This window comes from Podarcis muralis, chromosome 17 (genome assembly GCF_964188315.1).
Source record: "Podarcis muralis chromosome 17, rPodMur119.hap1.1, whole genome shotgun sequence".
Taxonomy (NCBI): Eukaryota; Metazoa; Chordata; class Lepidosauria; order Squamata; family Lacertidae; genus Podarcis; species Podarcis muralis.
In genome coordinates this window covers 6,227,690-6,246,120 of record NC_135671.1, presented here as the reverse complement: position 1 = coordinate 6,246,120, position 18,431 = coordinate 6,227,690, and the positions used below count along the sequence as shown (strand labels likewise).

At 45.4% G+C, this 18,431-nt stretch overlaps 1 protein-coding gene across 3 annotated transcripts in view; it reads right to left on the bottom strand.

Annotated features, from left to right (window-relative positions):
- The window catches only part of GRHPR (glyoxylate and hydroxypyruvate reductase), a 49,551-nt gene that overhangs the window by 13,147 nt on the left and 17,973 nt on the right, over positions 1-18,431 (bottom strand). Inside the window, exons 2-3 of one of the 3 annotated variants that reach the window (XM_077921683.1) lie at positions 5,717-5,813; positions 2,115-2,183 (exon numbers count right to left, since the gene is read on the bottom strand). In XM_077921683.1, the coding sequence (XP_077777809.1) occupies positions 2,115-2,183; positions 5,717-5,813 (166 nt within the window). The remainder of the gene's footprint in view (positions 1-2,114; positions 2,184-5,716; positions 5,814-18,431) is intronic. The other 2 variants (XM_028711506.2, XM_028711507.2) reach the window with 2 other exon arrangements.

Genomic DNA, 18,431 nt, shown 5'->3' with positions numbered 1-18,431 from the left:
CTTTAAATTTTTTTTGGGGCCCCCAAGAGAGTGGAGTCCTAAGCTATAGCTTGTTTAGCTTATACGTAAATCCGGCACTGGTTGCCAGTGGCATATGGGGAGTGGTGCTCCCAATTCCTTCATACCTATAAGGTTATTTATTGGCTGGTTTTTTTATTGTGGAGTGAAAGGATTGGCAGCTTTTTAGTTTTTTAATTAATGGAGACTTTCCTTGTAATATGGCAACAGTGGCAGAGATGGGATGCCGTCCTTCCAACTATCCAATAGTCACCGCGAACCCATATGCAACCTGGATTTGCAAGCGGGGGCAGTCTTCATATTTTAATTATTTTCACCTGGTTTGTACTGTAGAACTGATTATATGCTTGTTCCCACTTAGAACTTCCTAAGCGTTCTGTGACGTGGGTTCTCATCTTTAGAGGTGTAAATAACAGCAAACTTTTTTTAAAAAAAATACACCACAAATTAATAAACTTTCCCTTCTTTTAGAAAAAAAAACCTTGTAACCAGCAAACACAGAAAACGACTTCTTCTTGATGCTTGGTCCTTTCTATTGCACATTCATGAGGCTAGAGGACAGCACTAGTACATACCCTCTAATATTTCTCTGATGAAAATAGAGATGTTCTATTCCTCTATTATTATTATTATTATTATTATTATTATTATTACCCCGCCCCTCTGACTGGGTTGCCCCATCTACTCTGGGTGGCTTCCAACATATAAAAACATAATAAACCATTAAACATTTTAAAATCTTCCCTATTCAGGACTATCTTCAGATACCTTCTAAAGGTTGGTGGTGGAGCTGGTTCTCTGTCCATCTGGATGGAGAACCTTCTGGAAAGAAGCAGCGTTGAGAGTATTTTGAACTAGGACCTTGGAGCCTGGGGTTCAAATCTCCACTCAGCTCTGAAGCTCCCTGGGTGACCTTAGGGCAGTCGCTGTCTCTCAGCCTAACCTACCTCACAGGGGTGTTGTGAGGATAACACAAACAGAGGGGGAAACATGTAGATCTGGAACATCCTCTGAACACTGGGCTGTATGATAAAAGGATTTAAACACACACACACACACACACACACACACACACACGGAGCCTCACTCGCTCCTGAGCCTTTAGCAGCAGCCTTAAGAGGGGGTGGGGATGTTGCCAGCATTATCTGACCCATGCCTTCCAGCTGAAATATCTCCCTTCCAAGTACCGTATTTTTTGCTCTATAAGACTCAATCCCTCCTAAAAAGTAAGGGGAAATGTGTGTGCATCTTATGGAGCGAATGAAGGCTGCGCAGCTATTCCAGAAACCAGAACAGCAAGAGGGATTGCTGCTTTCACTGCACAGTGATCCCTCTTGCTGTTCTGGCTTCTGAGATTCAGAATATATTTTTCTTGTTTTCCTCCTCCAAAAACTAGGTGCGTCTTGTGGTCTGGTGCGTCTTATAGAGCGAAAAATACAGTAATCTTTTATTGAGATCACGCTGCCCACAAAAAGCTGGAAACAGTTCCTGCTGCTTTCAAGGTGCCTTATAGTAAGAAACTAGCTGAAGCTTTGATGCACTAAAACAGGGAAGCAACGTAAGGACATTTTAGATTTAGAACACTCTCCCCTTTAAAAAGAACACATGAGAAGTCACCAGTGTTTTAGTGTGCGTTGCTCCCAATAAACCCACGCTTGTTTTAATATACAATTTTTTGCAAGACTTACAAAAAATGTAATCTTGAGTGGAGTCATGGGCCCTGTTATAGCCAGAGGTAGTTGGACCCAGAGATTGTTTTAGGGTAGCATGACTAGTTTGGCAGCACTGGCTTCTGGAGCTGCAGAGGGCACAGTGACAATGATCTAGGGGGCAAGGGGCACCGAATTTTAGCGCCGCACAGGGTGCTCCTGAAATTTGAGAGCCCCCAATCCTCCCCTGCTGCTCCCCCCTTACCTGTTAGCCCACCCCAATGGCAAATTATCGTAGCAGAGCACAATCTACAATCGTGTGATTTTAAGAATAGCTGTGTTGCCATTTGCAAACCGGTTTGAGAGGTGCAATTTAGGTAGTGTTTCCCATTAAAATGTGAACCAAATCAAATTTCTGCCCCTTCCCTAGCAGAATGCCCCATTTACCTGCACACAGAGAGGCCAATATCCTTCTGCTGATGTTACTAAAAGGGCAAGGATGCTGTGACCTGCACACTGAAATAAGATGACAAGGAAGATTATAATGTAAATAAACACTTTGCTTCCATTGAAGGAAATGCTAAGTGACGGGAAGTAAATCAGCTCTGCGATATTGTGGCTTCCAAATCCTCACCCCTTTTAACTTTCCTCTCCTGTTTCTCTTCCTGCCTGGTTGAATATATATGGTGCCTACACAGCTGTGATGAGAAACGGGGAATGGGCATTGATAGGATTCAGAAGCGATACATAAATCATATTAGAACAAAGCTGCTGCTGTTTATGCAAATAACCACAGACAGGATCCAATTGGCAGAGGAATGCTGAGCAAGGTGGAAAGTGACTAATAAATGCTATTAAACATGGGTAAATCTGACGTTTCCTCAGTGATGAATAAAAAAAACAAAGCACCACCGAGCGAAAAATATGCAGAGGGAATACATCTAAACGAAGCCCTTCCAGGGCTGTGCCAGGAACTTAGTAGATGCGAATCTTTTGCCTTTGAGGAACAAATGACATATACAATTAAAGAAAATAGCACTGATAAATACTGAGGTGGTTCCCCCCTTCCCCCTTCAGGAGGCTTTTGATCACTAAAAAATTTGTGGACGAAAAAAGAGGAGGACCTACATCAATAGGAGACGGGAGATACAGAGGTCATTTCCTGCATGGTTACGTACGCTCAGTCTATGGACAAACATTTAGTCCGATACCACACCTCACAGTGCAGAAGGTGGGAAACCCAGAACTCCCCAATGTTGTTGGGACTCCAGCCCCCATCATCCTCAGCCAACATGGTCAATGGTCAGGGATGATGGGAATTGTAGTTCAACAGTGCCTGGAAAGCCACAGGATTCCTGTTCCAGGTCTATGCTGACTGGCAGTGGCTCTGCAGAAGGAATGGGCTATACAGTGGATGCTCGGGTTGCGAACGTGATCCGTGCGGGATGCATGTTCAGAACCCGCAGCGCCAACAACCTGCAGCAGCATGGGTTGCGATTCGGTGCTTCTGCACATGCGCAAAGTGCGATTGAGCGCTTCTGCGCATGCACAACCGCTAAAACCCAAAAGTAACCCATTCCGGTACTTCCAGGTTTTGGAGGTCCACAACCCAAAAAAACGCAACCTGAAGCTTCTGTAACCCGAGGTATGACTGTATCTAGTTTTAAACTTTGTGATTTATCCACCAGCTAAGCATCACAGTAGGGACGTGGGTGGTGCTGTGCATTAAACCACAGAGCCTAGGACTTGCTGATCAGAAGGTTGGCGGTTTGAATCCCTGCAACGGAGTGAGCTCCCGTTGCTTGGTCCCTGCTCCTGCCAACCTAGCAGTGCAAAGTGCAAGTAGATAAACAGGTACCACTCCGGCGGGAAGGTAAACGGCGTTTCCGTGCGCTGCTCTGGTTCACCAGAAGCGGCTTAGTCATGCTGGCCACGTGACCCGGAAGCTGTATGCCAGCTCCCTCGGCCAATAAGGTGAGATGAGCGCCGCAACCCCAGAGTCGGCCATGACTGGACCTAATGGTCAGGGGTCCCTTTACCTTTAAACATCACGGTATACTGATCTATCACAATGCCTGAAATAAGGAGCTATGTTGTAGCATCGGATGGCTTAATGGTTTCCCCTGCATCGTGATTTTTGCATCACTCCCCCCCCCTCCATGATTCACAATATGTTGCCATGTCAAAAATTACAAAACCGATAGCACAATATAGACTTCAAACTGGTTTGATGTGATGCATCACCCAGCCCTCCTTTGCAGGATTTCAGGCAGGATTTACCGGTACTTCTAGCACTGCCTGGATATGTTGGGTTGAACTTGGAGTCTTCTACGTGAGCAAAGTTGGCAACCCTATTTAAGACTCATATGGATTTTGAATAAGAGCGAGCATGGAGCAGATCTCTTGGAGGCATGTGCGCATGTGTGTGTGGTGCATGAACCCATATGCATACATATTTCATAAAGGGAATAAGTATTCAGATTGGTGTCGCCGAAGGTTTGGTCTGCACAAACATTCAGCGACTAGTTTCCGCAAGTTATTTTCACTCGGTGTGTTGCGAAGCATCCCTGGAGAATATTCAAATATAGCTCGGCTAGCCATGACTGGTCAGAGTCTCCCTGTGGCAGATTGCTGCTCAGTGGTTTCGCTGCGCCGCTAAGTGATTTTTGCTGGAAACAAATTTATAGTAGCATATCTGTTTCCTCAGAAATCTCAGGCAGGCAACTTGCAAATCCCAATGTCACGCATATTTGCCCCGCTAAGAATGAATTGCATGAGGAATGTTTGCAGAAAGGGGGATGCAAATAGAGCTTCGGGTCTGTCACAGAGTCAGCGCGGTGTAGCAGGGGGCTAGAATGTGGGACTTTATTAGAGTTTGGTCAGAGGCCAAAGTAGGCTTTATTTCACTCGGGTCAAAGACCCAGTTTGGCTGTCCCCTATGTGTGTTTGCGTACACACACACACACACACACACACACAGGCTGGGAGCCTCAATGGTGCCCCTCTGGAGGCTTCACCCAGGGCATAATAATAATAATAATAATAATAATAATAATAATAATATATACCCTGCCCATCTGGCTGGGTTTCCTCAGCCACTCTGGGCGGCTCCCAACAGAATATTAATAATCATGATAAAAAAGCAACAAAACATCAAACATTTAAAACTTCCCTAAACAGGGCTGCCTTCAGATGTCTTCTAAAAGTCAGATAGTTGTTTATTTCCTTGACATCTGATGGGAGGGTGTTCCTAGCTAGCCCCGCCCCCTCCAGCTACAGCTCTGGTTGGGTATGTACAAATTGCAGAAAACAATAGTCTGGTAAAAACATAAAAGCAATGGCCAACCAGATGCCTTTGGGGAGCCTGAGATCAGGATCTGAGCACAAGTGAACTCTCCCCTCCTGTGTTTTCCAGAAACTGGTGTTCAGAAGCATATTGTCTCCAACCAGGCAGGCAGAGAATTGCCATCATTGCTATCTATCCTTATAGTCTTATCCTTCATGAATTTGTCTAATCTTCTTTTAAAGCCATACAAGGTTTTGGCCATCACTGCATCCCGTGACAGTGACATACATAATTAACTATGTGCTGCTTTCTTTTACCTGCCCTGAATCTTTTAATATTCAGAATAATAATAATAATAATAACCATATTTTTCGTTCTATAAGACACACCAGACCACAAGATGCACCTAGTTTTTGGAGGAGGAAAACAAGAAAAATATATATTCTGAATCTCAGAAGTCAGAACAGCAAGAGGGATCGCTGCGCAGTGAAAGCAGCGATCCCTCTTGCTGTTCTGGCTTCTGGGATAGCTGCGCAGCCTGCATTTGCTCCATAAGACGCACACACATTTCCCCTTACTTTTTAGGAGGGAAAAAGTGAGTCTTATAGAGCAAAAAATATGGTATATTATATTATATTATTTATACATCGTCCATCTGGCTGGGTTTCCCCAGCCACTCTGGGCGGCCTCCAACAAAATATTCAAAATACAATAAAACATCAGACATTAAAAACTTCTGAATAACCACAAGTTCTGCTCTTACCCAATTGCTCATCTACACCAGCAGCAATGACTCTCCAGGGTTCCAGACGTGAGTCCCGATGGGTGTGAGGACCGGAGATATATGCCGCCTTGAACTGCTTGAAGGAAGGGCAGGATAAAAATGAACAACAAATAAAAGATAAACACAGTAAATAAGCATTGAGAAACCTTAGTCATAATCCAAGGCACAACTATGCTCACAGATCCCCAAATTCATTGCACACTTAACTCAGTGCTGTCTGGTCTTCCTGTCCACACAAAATGTGGCAAAGCTTGTTTGCGGTCATTTTTTAAAAATAGCCTAGGGGAGGAAAAATAGCTATACAGTGGTACCTCGGGTTACAAACACTTCGGGTTACAGACAAAGTAGTACCTCGGGTTAAGAACTTTACCTCAGGATGAAATTGTGGGGCGGCAGCAGCAGGAGGCCCCATTAGCTAAAGTGGTGCTTCAGGTTAAGAACAGTTTCAGGTTAAGAATGGACCTCCGGAATGAATGAAGTTCGTAACCAGAGGTACCACTGTAATAGGGGAAAGATGGAGCTGAGAAAAATGAAACGAATTAGAAAAAAATAAACAAATTAGAAGGAGCTACAGTGGTTTCACAGCAATTTGATGCTCCTTTACACACACACACACACACACACACACACTTTTTTAATGTAACAAGAACAAAGGACAGCACCGATGACTGATATTTCAATATGATTAGCTACTCAGTAATTTTGGTGCCCCTTCCCTAAAACCAGTAAGTAAATAAGTAAATATTCACACCATCGGCCACTAGGTGTCTCCATGACATCCCCACCCTAACTTGGTGTCTTTGTCGCCAGAGGTTTTCGGGTTTAGATAAAGGACAACCAGGGCAAGGTGTGTGTGTGGTATAAGATTACGAGTGGTAATTGCTGTTGTTGTTTTACTTGTACCCCACCCATCTGATTGGGTTGCCCCAGCCACTCTGGGCGGCTTCCAACTTATGTGTAAACATAATAAAACATTACACCTTAAAAGGTTTCCCTATACAGGGCTGGTATGGCGAGGGAACCAATGGCTTGTATCAGCAGTGTTGCGGAGTTTACAGAAAGGCTTCTGTCAAGGGAACAGAGAGGTGAAGCAGTGTTTGTCAAATGGCAAAATTGCCCCTGCAGCAAAACCCACCCCTACTGCCTCAAAACTGGTCTGGAGAATTGGGACACCCTCCAAAGCAGATCTGGGTGAGGAGCTGCAACTGGGAGGCAGAGATGGGGGCAGAATCAATGAAACTTGCTTCCCTCCGTGTTTTGCTGGCAGGGTGCGACCCAGTGCTTATTTACATGACGAAACAGAGATTATCCACACACACAATTCTGCAGTGTACGACTGTGGTGTCCGGAAGTCGCTCCTCCACTTGGGGAGAACATGCCAAGGAGCTTTGGACAGCAAATTCACGGCTGAACAGTCATCAATAGCTATTACCTATGTTGTTTAAACAAGGGACCCGGGTGGCGCTGTGGGTTAAACCACAGAGCCTAGGGCTTGACGATCAGAAGGTCGGCGGTTCGAATCCCCGTGACAGGGTGAGCTCCCGTTGCTCGGTCCCTGCTCCTGCCAAACTAGCAGTTCGAAAGCACGTCAAAGTGCAAGTAGATAAATAGGTACCGCTCCGGCGGGAAGGTAAATGGCGTTTCTCTGTGCTGCTCTGGTTCGCCAGAAGCGGCTTAGTCATGCTGGCCACATGACCCAGAAGCTGTACGCCAGCTCCCTCGGCCAATAAAGCGAGATGAGCGCCGCAACCCCAGAGTTGGCCACGACTGGACCTAATGGTCAGGGGTCTCTTTACCTTTATGTTGTTTAAAAGAGCTTCCATGTTCAGAGGCAGAATACCAGATGCTGGTGATTAATGACAGGAGAGGATGGTTGAGTTCGTGCTCTGCTTATAAGCTTCCCAGACACTTCTAGGTGGTCACTGTTGTTTAAAAGTACCGTATTTTTCGCTCTATAAGACGCACCAGACCATAAGACACACCTAGCTTTTGGAGGAGGAAAACAAGAAAAAAAATATTCTGAATCTCAGAAGCCAGAACAGAGAGAAGGATCGCTGCACAGTGAAAGCAGTGATCCCTCTTGCTGTTCTGGCTTCTGGGATAGCTGCGCAGCCTGCATTCGCTCCATAAGATGCACACATATTTCCCCTTACTTTTCAGGAGGGAAAAAGTGAGTCTTATAGAGCAAAAAATATGGTATGTTTTGCTTAATGGTCCTTCAGTCTAATACCCAGCAAAGACTTTTCCTCTTGTAAATATTTCTTGCTGGGCAGGGAACCCAAACGGGACACAGGGAGATCCTGGCTTCATAATGTAAACAATCCCCACAGAGCTAAATTTCCAGGCATAGCTTTTATACCCTCTGGGGCAAATTGCTTTGAAAGCAAGTGTACACAGAAGACCACTTTTAAAAGATAGTGTGATCTTTTGGTTTCATTTAAAGGGTGAAACCCAGGGACTTTCAAGGTTTTGCAAACCGTCTTTTATGCAGGAGACAACCCCAAGGTCTCTTTGTATTTGAGCAAGGAAAGGCTCTTTGAAAGTTCCCCTGCAAGAGAACATTAGCTGAATTGTCTTTCTATATACACAAAGAAAATGGAAAGTAAAAAGTGCCAAGGTTGATAAGATGTAGAATATTTTATTTTATTTTATTTCTGGGAATGTGCCCATTCTTTAAATGCAAATATATTGGAGATCGTCCCTGCAGATTGCTCTAATGCTCAGTAAGAAATACAGATAATTTTAATGAACCGGCTCCCCCTTCGCAAATGCCAACTTGGCTTTTTCTTCTTCTCTGTCTCTCTCTCTCTCCCCCTCCCCCCTTTTTTTTAAAAAAGGTCACATTCTAAAAAGATTGCTTATCTCTCGGTGACATTCATGTTCCACAATGAGCAGAACAGCAGCAGCAACATCCCTGCTAATGTCAGAGCCTGTGTCTACAGGCCTGGCGGCATGGCTAAAAGCTTTGGAGAGACACAGAGCAATATGTAATTAATTAGAAAAAGCTATGTTTAACACAAGTTACGGTTGATAGGATTCATCATTTGCCAAGAGGCAAGGAAAACGGCCGGGAAGGAGCTGCTCCAGCCTCCTTGACCGCTGCTCAGTGATTTTCTACATCCATTATCTATATAAGACACTGTTATCTGGGCCTGTACGAGTCAATCTGTTACTCCTCCCTCCCTTTTTAATGCTACTTCAGGGATACTCATTGGAAATATTTTACGCTTGCTCCCTGCAATATATATATATATATATATATATATATATATATATATATATATATATATTGTTTACAAAAATTAGGCACTTCAGGGCAGAGTGCCTCTGAGCACAAGCAAAATCCCTTCCTCCCAAGGGAAGAAGAAGAAGAAGAAGAGTTTGGATTTGATATCCCGCTTTATCACTACCCAAAGGAGTCTCAAAGCGGCTAACATTCTCCTTTCCCTTCCTCCCCCACAACAGACACTCTGTAAGATGAGTGGGGCTGAGAGACTTCAGAGAAGTGTGACTGGCCCAAGGTCACCCAGCAGCTGCATGTGGAGGAGCGGAGACGCGAACCCGGTTCACCAGATTACGAGTCTACCGCTCTTAACCACTAAACCACGCTGGCTCTCCAGGGGGAAAGAAGCCTTTCAAAGGGACCTCAGCAAAGTGCACACACCATATGCAGACAGCCTGCATGAAAGTCTTAATCCCAGAGCTGTGGATTCGAGCTCCACACTGGGCAAAATATTCCTACATTGCAGGGGGTGGACCAGATGGCCCTAGTGGTCCCTTCCAACTGCACAGCTCTATGATTCTATTGCCAATATGTGTCGTGAGCCCTGAGTTCTACATCAGATGAGGAGAGTCAAAGACAGTGGGTTTTTTCGGGGGGGGGGGTGTGGAGATGGGGGAACTCATCACAAAGTTTGTTTTTGTTTTTTTATTACGGGCCCACCCATAGCTGTCAACTTTTCCCTTTTCTTGCGAGGAATCCTATTCGAAATAAGGGAATTTCCCTTAAAAAAGGGAAAGGTTGAGAGCTATGCACCCACCCCCTGCCCTGACAGTGGCTAAATATAAGAGGTGACTAATAAACTCAAGCAGACAATGATCTGGATTAGAAGTGGCCACAACATTATTGATTGCAGATCTAGATAGATTATTGGCTCAGGCATTCGGTGTATACCCATTCCAGCCCCTGCCCAAACAAAAAATAATTATTCTTTAATTTTTTTAAGGTACTGGGAATATTTTCTCCTTATAGGTTCATTGTCCTTCTAGCGTCCCCTCCACAAATTTATTTTCCTCCTAGATTGGATTGGATTGATCTTTATTACGGCCATTGGCCCGTCACACGACAGTTTCCCATACCAACATAATGTACTTGAACCTCCAAATTTAAACCCGCCAAAACTTACAAAAACAGACAAGAACCAAAGCAAAACAAAAACAAAAGACCAACATCATACTTTACAATAAATTTGTAACATAAACATCGCCCTCTGCTCATAAATTAATAGAAGACATCAATGGTGATATCACCTAATTACATCCTAAAACATAGATCATAGTTTAAAGGGATTTTCCGAGCCGCACAGGAGTCCGTTTCTCTTCTTTAGGGATAGGACGCTGATCAAGAATCTGGCAACCGTGAGTGATCTTAGGGGGTCATCATCATTTAATAGATATCTCAGTTTGGCTTCATTCGTATCATCGGCAATTCCCTTTAGATATTGAGCAAGGAACTTGCTCCTGGGTTTCCTCCTAGATTTTCTCCCAAATCTCATCTTCCTTGCAATCCCATCACATTAATTTCCCGCCCAAATTACCCATAGAATTAATTCTTCAAAAAAACCCCAATTTCTTCCCAGATTCTCCCAACTCCTGCTTCTTGCTCCTCTGTCCCCAGTGTTACCTTCCTTCACCCTGCAACGAAATCTACTGTAAATCCCTGCTTTTCCAGCTCTGCCTTGGGAGCTAATCCCACTCTAGGAGCTAAAATAAAATAATCTGGTCGCCAGGGTTGTGGAGTGCTGTGCACCCGGCTTCACAACCTCCAGTGATCAGCAGGTCATTGCTGGTTTGTTGGCTGTGCCTCTGCTGGGTCAGGTGTCACTGTGATATCCGGTGATTGACAGGGGGTGGCAGCCCTTGCGGGGTTAGGGAGGTAGGGGTACAGACCTCAAGTCAGATCAAATTCCACACCCATCATATAACATCCCTGCAAACAAACAAATGAACGCTTAGCAAACAGCCCATGTCCTCTAACTTCCCCACATAAAACGTAAAGGGACCCCTGACCATTAGGTCCAGACGTGGCTGACTCTGGGGTTGCAGCGCTCATCTCGCTTTATTGGCCGAGGGAGCCGGCGTACAGCTTCCGGGTCATGTGGCCGGCATGACTAAGACGCTTCTGGCAAACCGGAGCAGCTCACGGAAATGCCGTTTACCTTCCCGCTGGAGCGGTACCTATTTATCTACTTGCACTTTGACGTGCTTTCAAACTGCTAGGTTGGCAGGAGCAGGGACCGAGCAACAGGAGCTCACCCCATCATGGGGATTCGAACCGCCACCCTTCTGATCGGCAAGTCCTAGGCTCTGTGGTTTAACCCACAGTGCCACCTGCGTCCCGAACTTCCCCACATACTTTGTACTAAAAATCAGGATGGAAGCCCACAAAACAGACCATCTGCAAGTGACTCAAGTCTCCATTTCTGGTTGTGTCAATAGCTTCTTTTTAGCTGGAAACTCTGTTCTAAGCTCTCTGAAGGCCTGCTAAGAATGTTCAGACATGTTCTACTTAGGTTTGATAAAATAACCCAGGCCAATATCCAGTGTGTCCCTAGAAAAGTTGATGATGGCAGCTGTTGGTTATCACTAGTCACTACTCAAAAGTTATTTTCCCCCACTGGGTTCTTCCCCAGTTCCCCACCTTTCCTCTCCAGCAACACAATATGGGATCCTGCAGTTATTCCTAGCTACCTACTCCATTGCTCTCGTCTTTTGTGGGATCAAGGGAGCAGCAACACACCCCTAACTAAATGAGCAAATGGACAAACTCAAGGCTGGTTTAAGGGAGGAGTCGGGCCATGCTAAATCACAAGAACGAGCACACAGGAGATCTGATGGCCATAAAGCATTCTCTGTTCTTCTGAGAATCAGCCCATTCTTCCTCTAGATTAAGGAAACAATGGTGCTTTCAATCAGCAGCTGGTCTGACAGCTTGTCATTAAAGCAAAATGTAAATGAACACAAACCTATGGGCGGCGGCAGGTCTCCCACATTACCACAATGTCACGGGACCTTTGCAGCTCAAACGCCCTGCAACAATGAGAGACTGCATTAATCCAAGCAAGATGTTTGTCTGGGTTTGGAGTCTATCTTACCAAATCTTGCTCCACCAGCCCTTCCGTTTCCATTCTCCAAAGAGTAGCACCATCTTGAATGCAAGGTTGTTATCCATTGATGGACCAGTTGTGTTTGGCGGCTTGTTCAGGAGATGCTGAAACGGTCTTTATTCCGCTGACATTTTATTTTATAAATCAAAGAAACCGTCTAGTGCACCCAAAATAGTCCCATTCTATCCTGCCTTCCATTTTGAAGGTGTGTGTTTTTGGTTGGGATGGGGGCCCCCCTGGAGAAACAAAGTGCATTTTTCTAAGAAATGAATTGTGTGTGTAGAGCATGGTGAGTTTCTTCTTTTACGTCACTTCCGTTCCAAAATTTGAATTACTTTATCAGATAACAGGAACTATACATACAGTGCTCCCTTGGTTCTCGAACTTAATCTGTTCCGGGAGTCCATTTGACTCCCGAAACTGTTCGAAAACCAAGGCACAGCTTCCGATTGGCTGCAGGAGCTTCCTGCACTCAAACGGAAGCCGTGTCGGATGTTCAGCTTCTGAAAAACAATTGCAAACTGGAACACTTTCATTCGGGTTTGCGGCGTTCGGGAGCTGATTTGTTCGACAACTAAGCTGTTCGGGTACCAAGGTACCACTGTACAGTGGACGCTCAGGTTGCGAACGTGAACCATGCAGGAGGCATGTTCACAGCCCACAGCGCTGCGTCTGCGCACGTGCGGGTTGCAATTCAGCGCTTCTGCGCATGCTCAACTGCCAAAACCCAGAAGTAATCCGTTCCGGGAACTTCTGGGTTTCGGTGGATCTGTAACCCAAAAAAATGCAACCTGAAGCGTCTGTATGACTGTACTTACCATTAGGCAATAATGGTTGGTTTTCCAGCTTCACATGATCTGTGACCATATAACGAATGTTATCAGGAGCTGCCAGGGCTTGGACAAAGAGTATTTGAATGTCATTGACTGGTTGGATGGAGAGGAATGGTGGGAGATCCAGCTGGGGAACCTCCAAGGGAAGAAGGCTCAGAGTCCAGGGATTGGGACGACGATAAGTAGTCAGAGGGAGAAGATGCTAAAGAGGAGGTGTCAGAAGCTGAAGAATTGACAGGGCTGGGTGAGAAGGGAGAGTCTATGGCAGAGGGAAATTCAGAATCAGGTATAGTTGCTTCTGACATCTTAAGACAGGAGCTGCAACCTGACCACCTAATACCACCATACTTTTCCGTGTATAAGACGAGTTTTTATTTAAAAAATATGTTAAAACTTGGGGATCTTCTTATACATGGATAGTGCACAGGGGGGATGTGGGATTGGTTGCTGCTGTGAGTCGTAGATTGTTGTTGGCTATTGGGCGTGTGATTGGTGGCTGCGGTAAGGGCTGTTGATAGGTGGGTTTTGCGATGCATGCGAGTGGAAGGGTAGGGCAGGCGTGTGAGCGATTTTTGGCAATCCCGCCTAAAGAAAGCTCAACAACTTGGGGCCACCCCCCCAAAAAAAGCTCAGGAACTCTGGGCAATCTCCCCCATTTTCTTAATCTGGAGTCCCCCCAAATACAGTGGTGCCCCGCAAGACGAATGCCTCGCAAGACGAAAAACTCGCTAGACGAAAGGGTTTTCCGTTTTTTGAGTCGTTCTGCAAGACGAATTTCCCTATGGGCTTGCTTCGCAAGACGAAACATCTTGCGAGTTCTTGCGAGTTTGTTTCCTTTTTCTTAAAGCCGCTAAGCCGTTAATAGCCGCTAAACCGCTAAGCTGTTAATAGCCACTAAGCCGCTAATAGCCGCTAAGCCACTAATAGCCGTGCTTCGCAAGACGAGAAAACCGCAAGAGGAAGAGACTCGTGGAACGGATTAATTTCGTCTTGCGAGGCACCACTGTCTTATAAATGGGGGGGTGTTATACACGGAAAAATACAGTAATAGTAATAATAATAATAATAATAATAATAATAATAATAATAATAATAATAGATGCTGCCCATCTGACTGGATTGCCCCAGCCACTCTGGGAGACTTCCAAGAAATTAAAACATCAAAGCACCCAGGCTCATAACTTCTTTTCCATTTCATCAAGGAATGGGGCAAACCTGTCAATTTCAGTTTCTCTCCTTTTTTTTTCATTTTTTGATTCTTAAGTTCAGTCGTCCACAATTCCACATCTGTTTGTGATTTTTTTTATTAAAAAATTACTCGCAAAAGTTCATCAGAAGTCCATTAGTGTGCATTTCTTCTCATATGTACACATATTTGTACGCAATTTGTACATATTGTCGTAAAGCCGTTTCCCCTAATAAAATGTAGATATATGCATCTTATTTTCCCCAGTCAATGCATTTCTATGCACACTTTAGCTCAGTATGTGCATTTCTGTACACGGTAGTTGGACTGAGAACTGTGTTGCAAAACGTGGAAAAGTGGATTTTGAAGGAGGGCTATTCTTGTGTTTTCATATTGCTTCGGAATATGTCCTTTTTAGGCATGTTCACCTTTAAATGTGAACTTATCCTCTGTTCCTACATGTCAGGAAAAAGGAAATAACTATCTTCCACCCAGTTTCTGGACATCCTCTCTCTGATGCTGATCCAGCACCTAAGAGCATCAGATACCAGGCAAAAGCTTTTAACAACAGGTCTGTCTACAGCATGAAGTGTTCGTCAGCTTTAATAAACTCAGAGACCATAGGCTTACTGTAGTATATCTCCCCCCACTATGAATTGCACATAGTATTATGTGTGAGATCAGCTTATCTAATGAGACTGAAGCCTCCTGATAGGATTTTCGTTTTATCGCTTATCCATCACTTATTCCGCCATCCTGCACATTGTCAGATTACTCAGACTTAAGCCTTTTATTTTTAATAATTGCTTTAAAAGTTGATTATTTTCAAAAAAAAATGGGGCTGGGATGTGTAGTGTGGAGCTTATCTTCCTATGTGATCAAGGAGGGGATTTATGTCAGAAGTGTATATCCGCTTGGTGACATCTTTGTGTTTATCTCTTTGGAGTGCTGTGTGCAGGAAATCCCACCCCCCCTCCCCCTGCCCTTCCTTCTTACAGTTTAACCGGCTATTGGAACAAGCGCTTCAGTCACAGAAGCCCAAGGGTCAAAACATCAACACTTGACAGCGACACCTACGTCCTTGAATCTCCCTCCTTTCTGCACTCAGGCAGGAAGAACCAGATGCACAAATACAGGATGGGGGAAATCTGAATTACTAGCAGTACATGTGAAAAGGATCTAGGGGTCTTGGTGGACCACAAGCTCAACATGAACCAACAGTGTGATGCAGCAGCAAAAAAAGCTAATGCTATTCTAGGCTGCATCAACAGAAGTATAGTGTCCAGATCAAGGGAAGTAATGTAAAGGTAAAGGGACTCCTGACCATTAGGTCCAGTCGTGGCCAACTCTGGGGTTGCGACGCTCATCTCACTTTATTGGCCAAGGGAGCCGGCGTACAGCTTCCGGGTCATGTGGCCAGCATGACTAAGCCGCTTCTGGCAAACCAGAACAGCGCACGGAAACGCCGTTTACCTTCCCGCCGGAGCAGTACCTATTTATCTACTTGCACTTTGACATGCTTTCGAACTGCTAGATTGGCAGGAGCAGGGACCGAGCAACGGCAGCTCACCCCATCGTGGGGATTCGAACCGCCGACTTTCTGATCGGCAAGTTGTAGGCTCTGTGGTTTAACCCACAGCGCCACCCACATCCCTTAAGGGAAGTAATAGTACTACTCTATTCTGCCTGGGTCAGACCACACCTGGAATACTGTGTCCAATTCTGGGCACCACAGTTTAAGAAGGATGTTGACAAGCTGGAATGTGTGGAGAGGAGGGCAACCAAGATGACCAAGGGTCTGGAAACTAAGGCTTACAAGGAACAGCTGAAGGAGCTGGGTAGGTTTAGTCTGGAAAAAAGGAGACTGAGGGGAGATATGATAGCCATCTTCAAATCTCTTAAGGGCTGTCACATGCAAGAGGGAACATGCTTGTTTTCTCCTGCTCTGGAGGGTAGGACTCGAACCAGCGGCTTCAAGTTACTGGAAAGGAGATTCCGACTAAACACCAGAAAGAACTTTCTGACAGGAAGAGTTTTTTAATGTGTGATATTTTAGTGTATTTTTGGTTTCTATGGAAGCCGCCCAGAGTGGCTGGGGAAACCCAGCCAGATGGGCGGGGTACAAATAAATTATTATTATTATTATTATTATTATTATTATTATTATTATTATTATTCGGCAGCAGACCTCTCCATGTCTCCCCTCTGCTTTGCTGGGGGGGTGGGGTGAAGAAGAAGAAGAGTTTGGATTTGATATCCCGCCTTTCACTCCCTTTAAGGAGTCTCAAAGCGGCTAACAATCTCCTTTCCCTTCCTCCCCCACAACAAACACTCTGTGAGGTGAGTGGGGCTGAGAGACTTCAGAGAAGTGTGACTGGCCCAAGGTCACCCAGAAGCTGCATGTGGAGGAGCGGGGAAGCGAACCTGGTTCACCAGATTACGACTCCACCGCTCTTAACCACTACACCATACTGGCTCACGATGTGGGGAACTAGCACTCACCTTTTCCTCATGGGTGGGGAAGCAAATGAGGCCTGCCTTCATTTTCTAGCTAAGCAGCTGCAGGCTCCCCAGCCAGCAAAACCCCATGGAAGGAAACTACCTTGCCTCTTTTGCAAGATGGGAGAGGAAGCACACAAGGACACTGGAGAGAGTGCAGCTTAACTACCTTGGTCCTAGGGATGGCTGGAAGTCAGCTTTTTAATTTAGCTTTCAAATGGGAAATTTGCTTCTAAGAATCAGCGTCAAGTCTGCCTTGTTAAAGCGTCGACACACACCATGTTGAGCGGCGGCATTCTGCGCCGCGCGTGTTGCCAGAGATTTTTGCATACAGAATCAGAAAGCTGGCACCCTTTGTCTGGGAATTTGTGACACTCAGAAGTCCATTACCCAGATGGAAGTCTGTGCTCACTGGAGTGCAAATGTATGTGTTGGGGCTGTTTTAAAGGTTGCAGAAATAATCTCAGCCTAATAAGTTTAAAGTTTCCTGTAGGGGGGAAATAAAATAATAAAATAAAACAAAACGTGTTGCCTCCACTGGGGATATTAACCTGATCATTTAATCCTTTGCTCAGCATTACAGAGATTTTGTAATTAGCTAGTTGCAAACAACATTTGGGGGCAATTATATTGTAAGGAGCAATCTTCTATTTTTCTTTCTTTTGTAAGGCAAGCAAGACACTACCCTTTCTTTTCTTTTTTAAAATCTCCCAGACCTCACATGTCACAATTTCAGCATTAATGGTCTAACACCTAGCCTCAAAACAGCCAGAAAGGATTTGGTGGGTAGTAAGACTGCTGAGTTTAGGCCTCCCAGTGCCTGACTGGGGGTCATCTTAAACACACACAGCGCTAGCCCACCCATGAGGCAAGGTGAGTGGACCTCCTCAGGCAGCAGGATCCATGGGGTCAGCAGATCCTGATGCAGATCCTTATTCCCCCCCTTGTTCCTGATGAGATCTTCACTCATCCCCTTCTTCACTGGTGGGGAAAGGGGCACCATTTTGTGGTTTGCCTCAGGTGCCAAAATATCTTGGGCTGACCCTGAACACTCCCACACACCCCTCAGCTCCTTAGAGCAGCCATCTTCCAACTTTTCCAGACCCAGGAGGTCCCACCTTTGACCACAACCTACAATACAAGGGCTGCTTTTCTATTTTTAATACACTTTAAAAAATTTTTTTACTATGTCTACCTCTCTTCCTTTTCTCATCTGCTTCTGTCAGTCTTTCTCCTGCTCTGTTCACAGTTCTTCCACCCTTTCCCCTTCTCTTTCCAAATGATATTTGCGTTGATGGTGAGACTAGGGTTGCCATATTTCAAACGGGGGGGAGATAGCTGTCAACCGTCCCTTATTTGGTGGGAAAGTCCCTTATCTCAGCGCCGTTTCCCGGTGCTGTCCCTTCTTGATGATGTCCCTTAAATTTCCCAGGTTTCAAAGGAAGCAGCTCCTCTCCCTCCCTCCCTGCTGGCCAGGGAGGAGGGAGGCTCCAACTGTGTTGCTTGGGTGCGTTGCTCACCCAATAAGGAGTCTAAGAACAACGGGGGGGTGTAGCTTGCATGCCTTGTGCCGATCAAATCAGCCGCGTTGCCTGGGGACTCGCCTTTGCTCAGCGCTTCCCAGCGGAGAGGTGACGGTGGTTTTCCTTGCTGCATCCCCTTTGCCAGGTTGCTGCGCTGTGGGAACCACCGCTTGAGGCTTTGTTTGGCTGTTGGCTGGGCTTTCTGCCTTTGGCTCAGAGGGGCTCAGAAGCTGAACATACCTGTGCTTGGAAAATCCCTTATTTTGG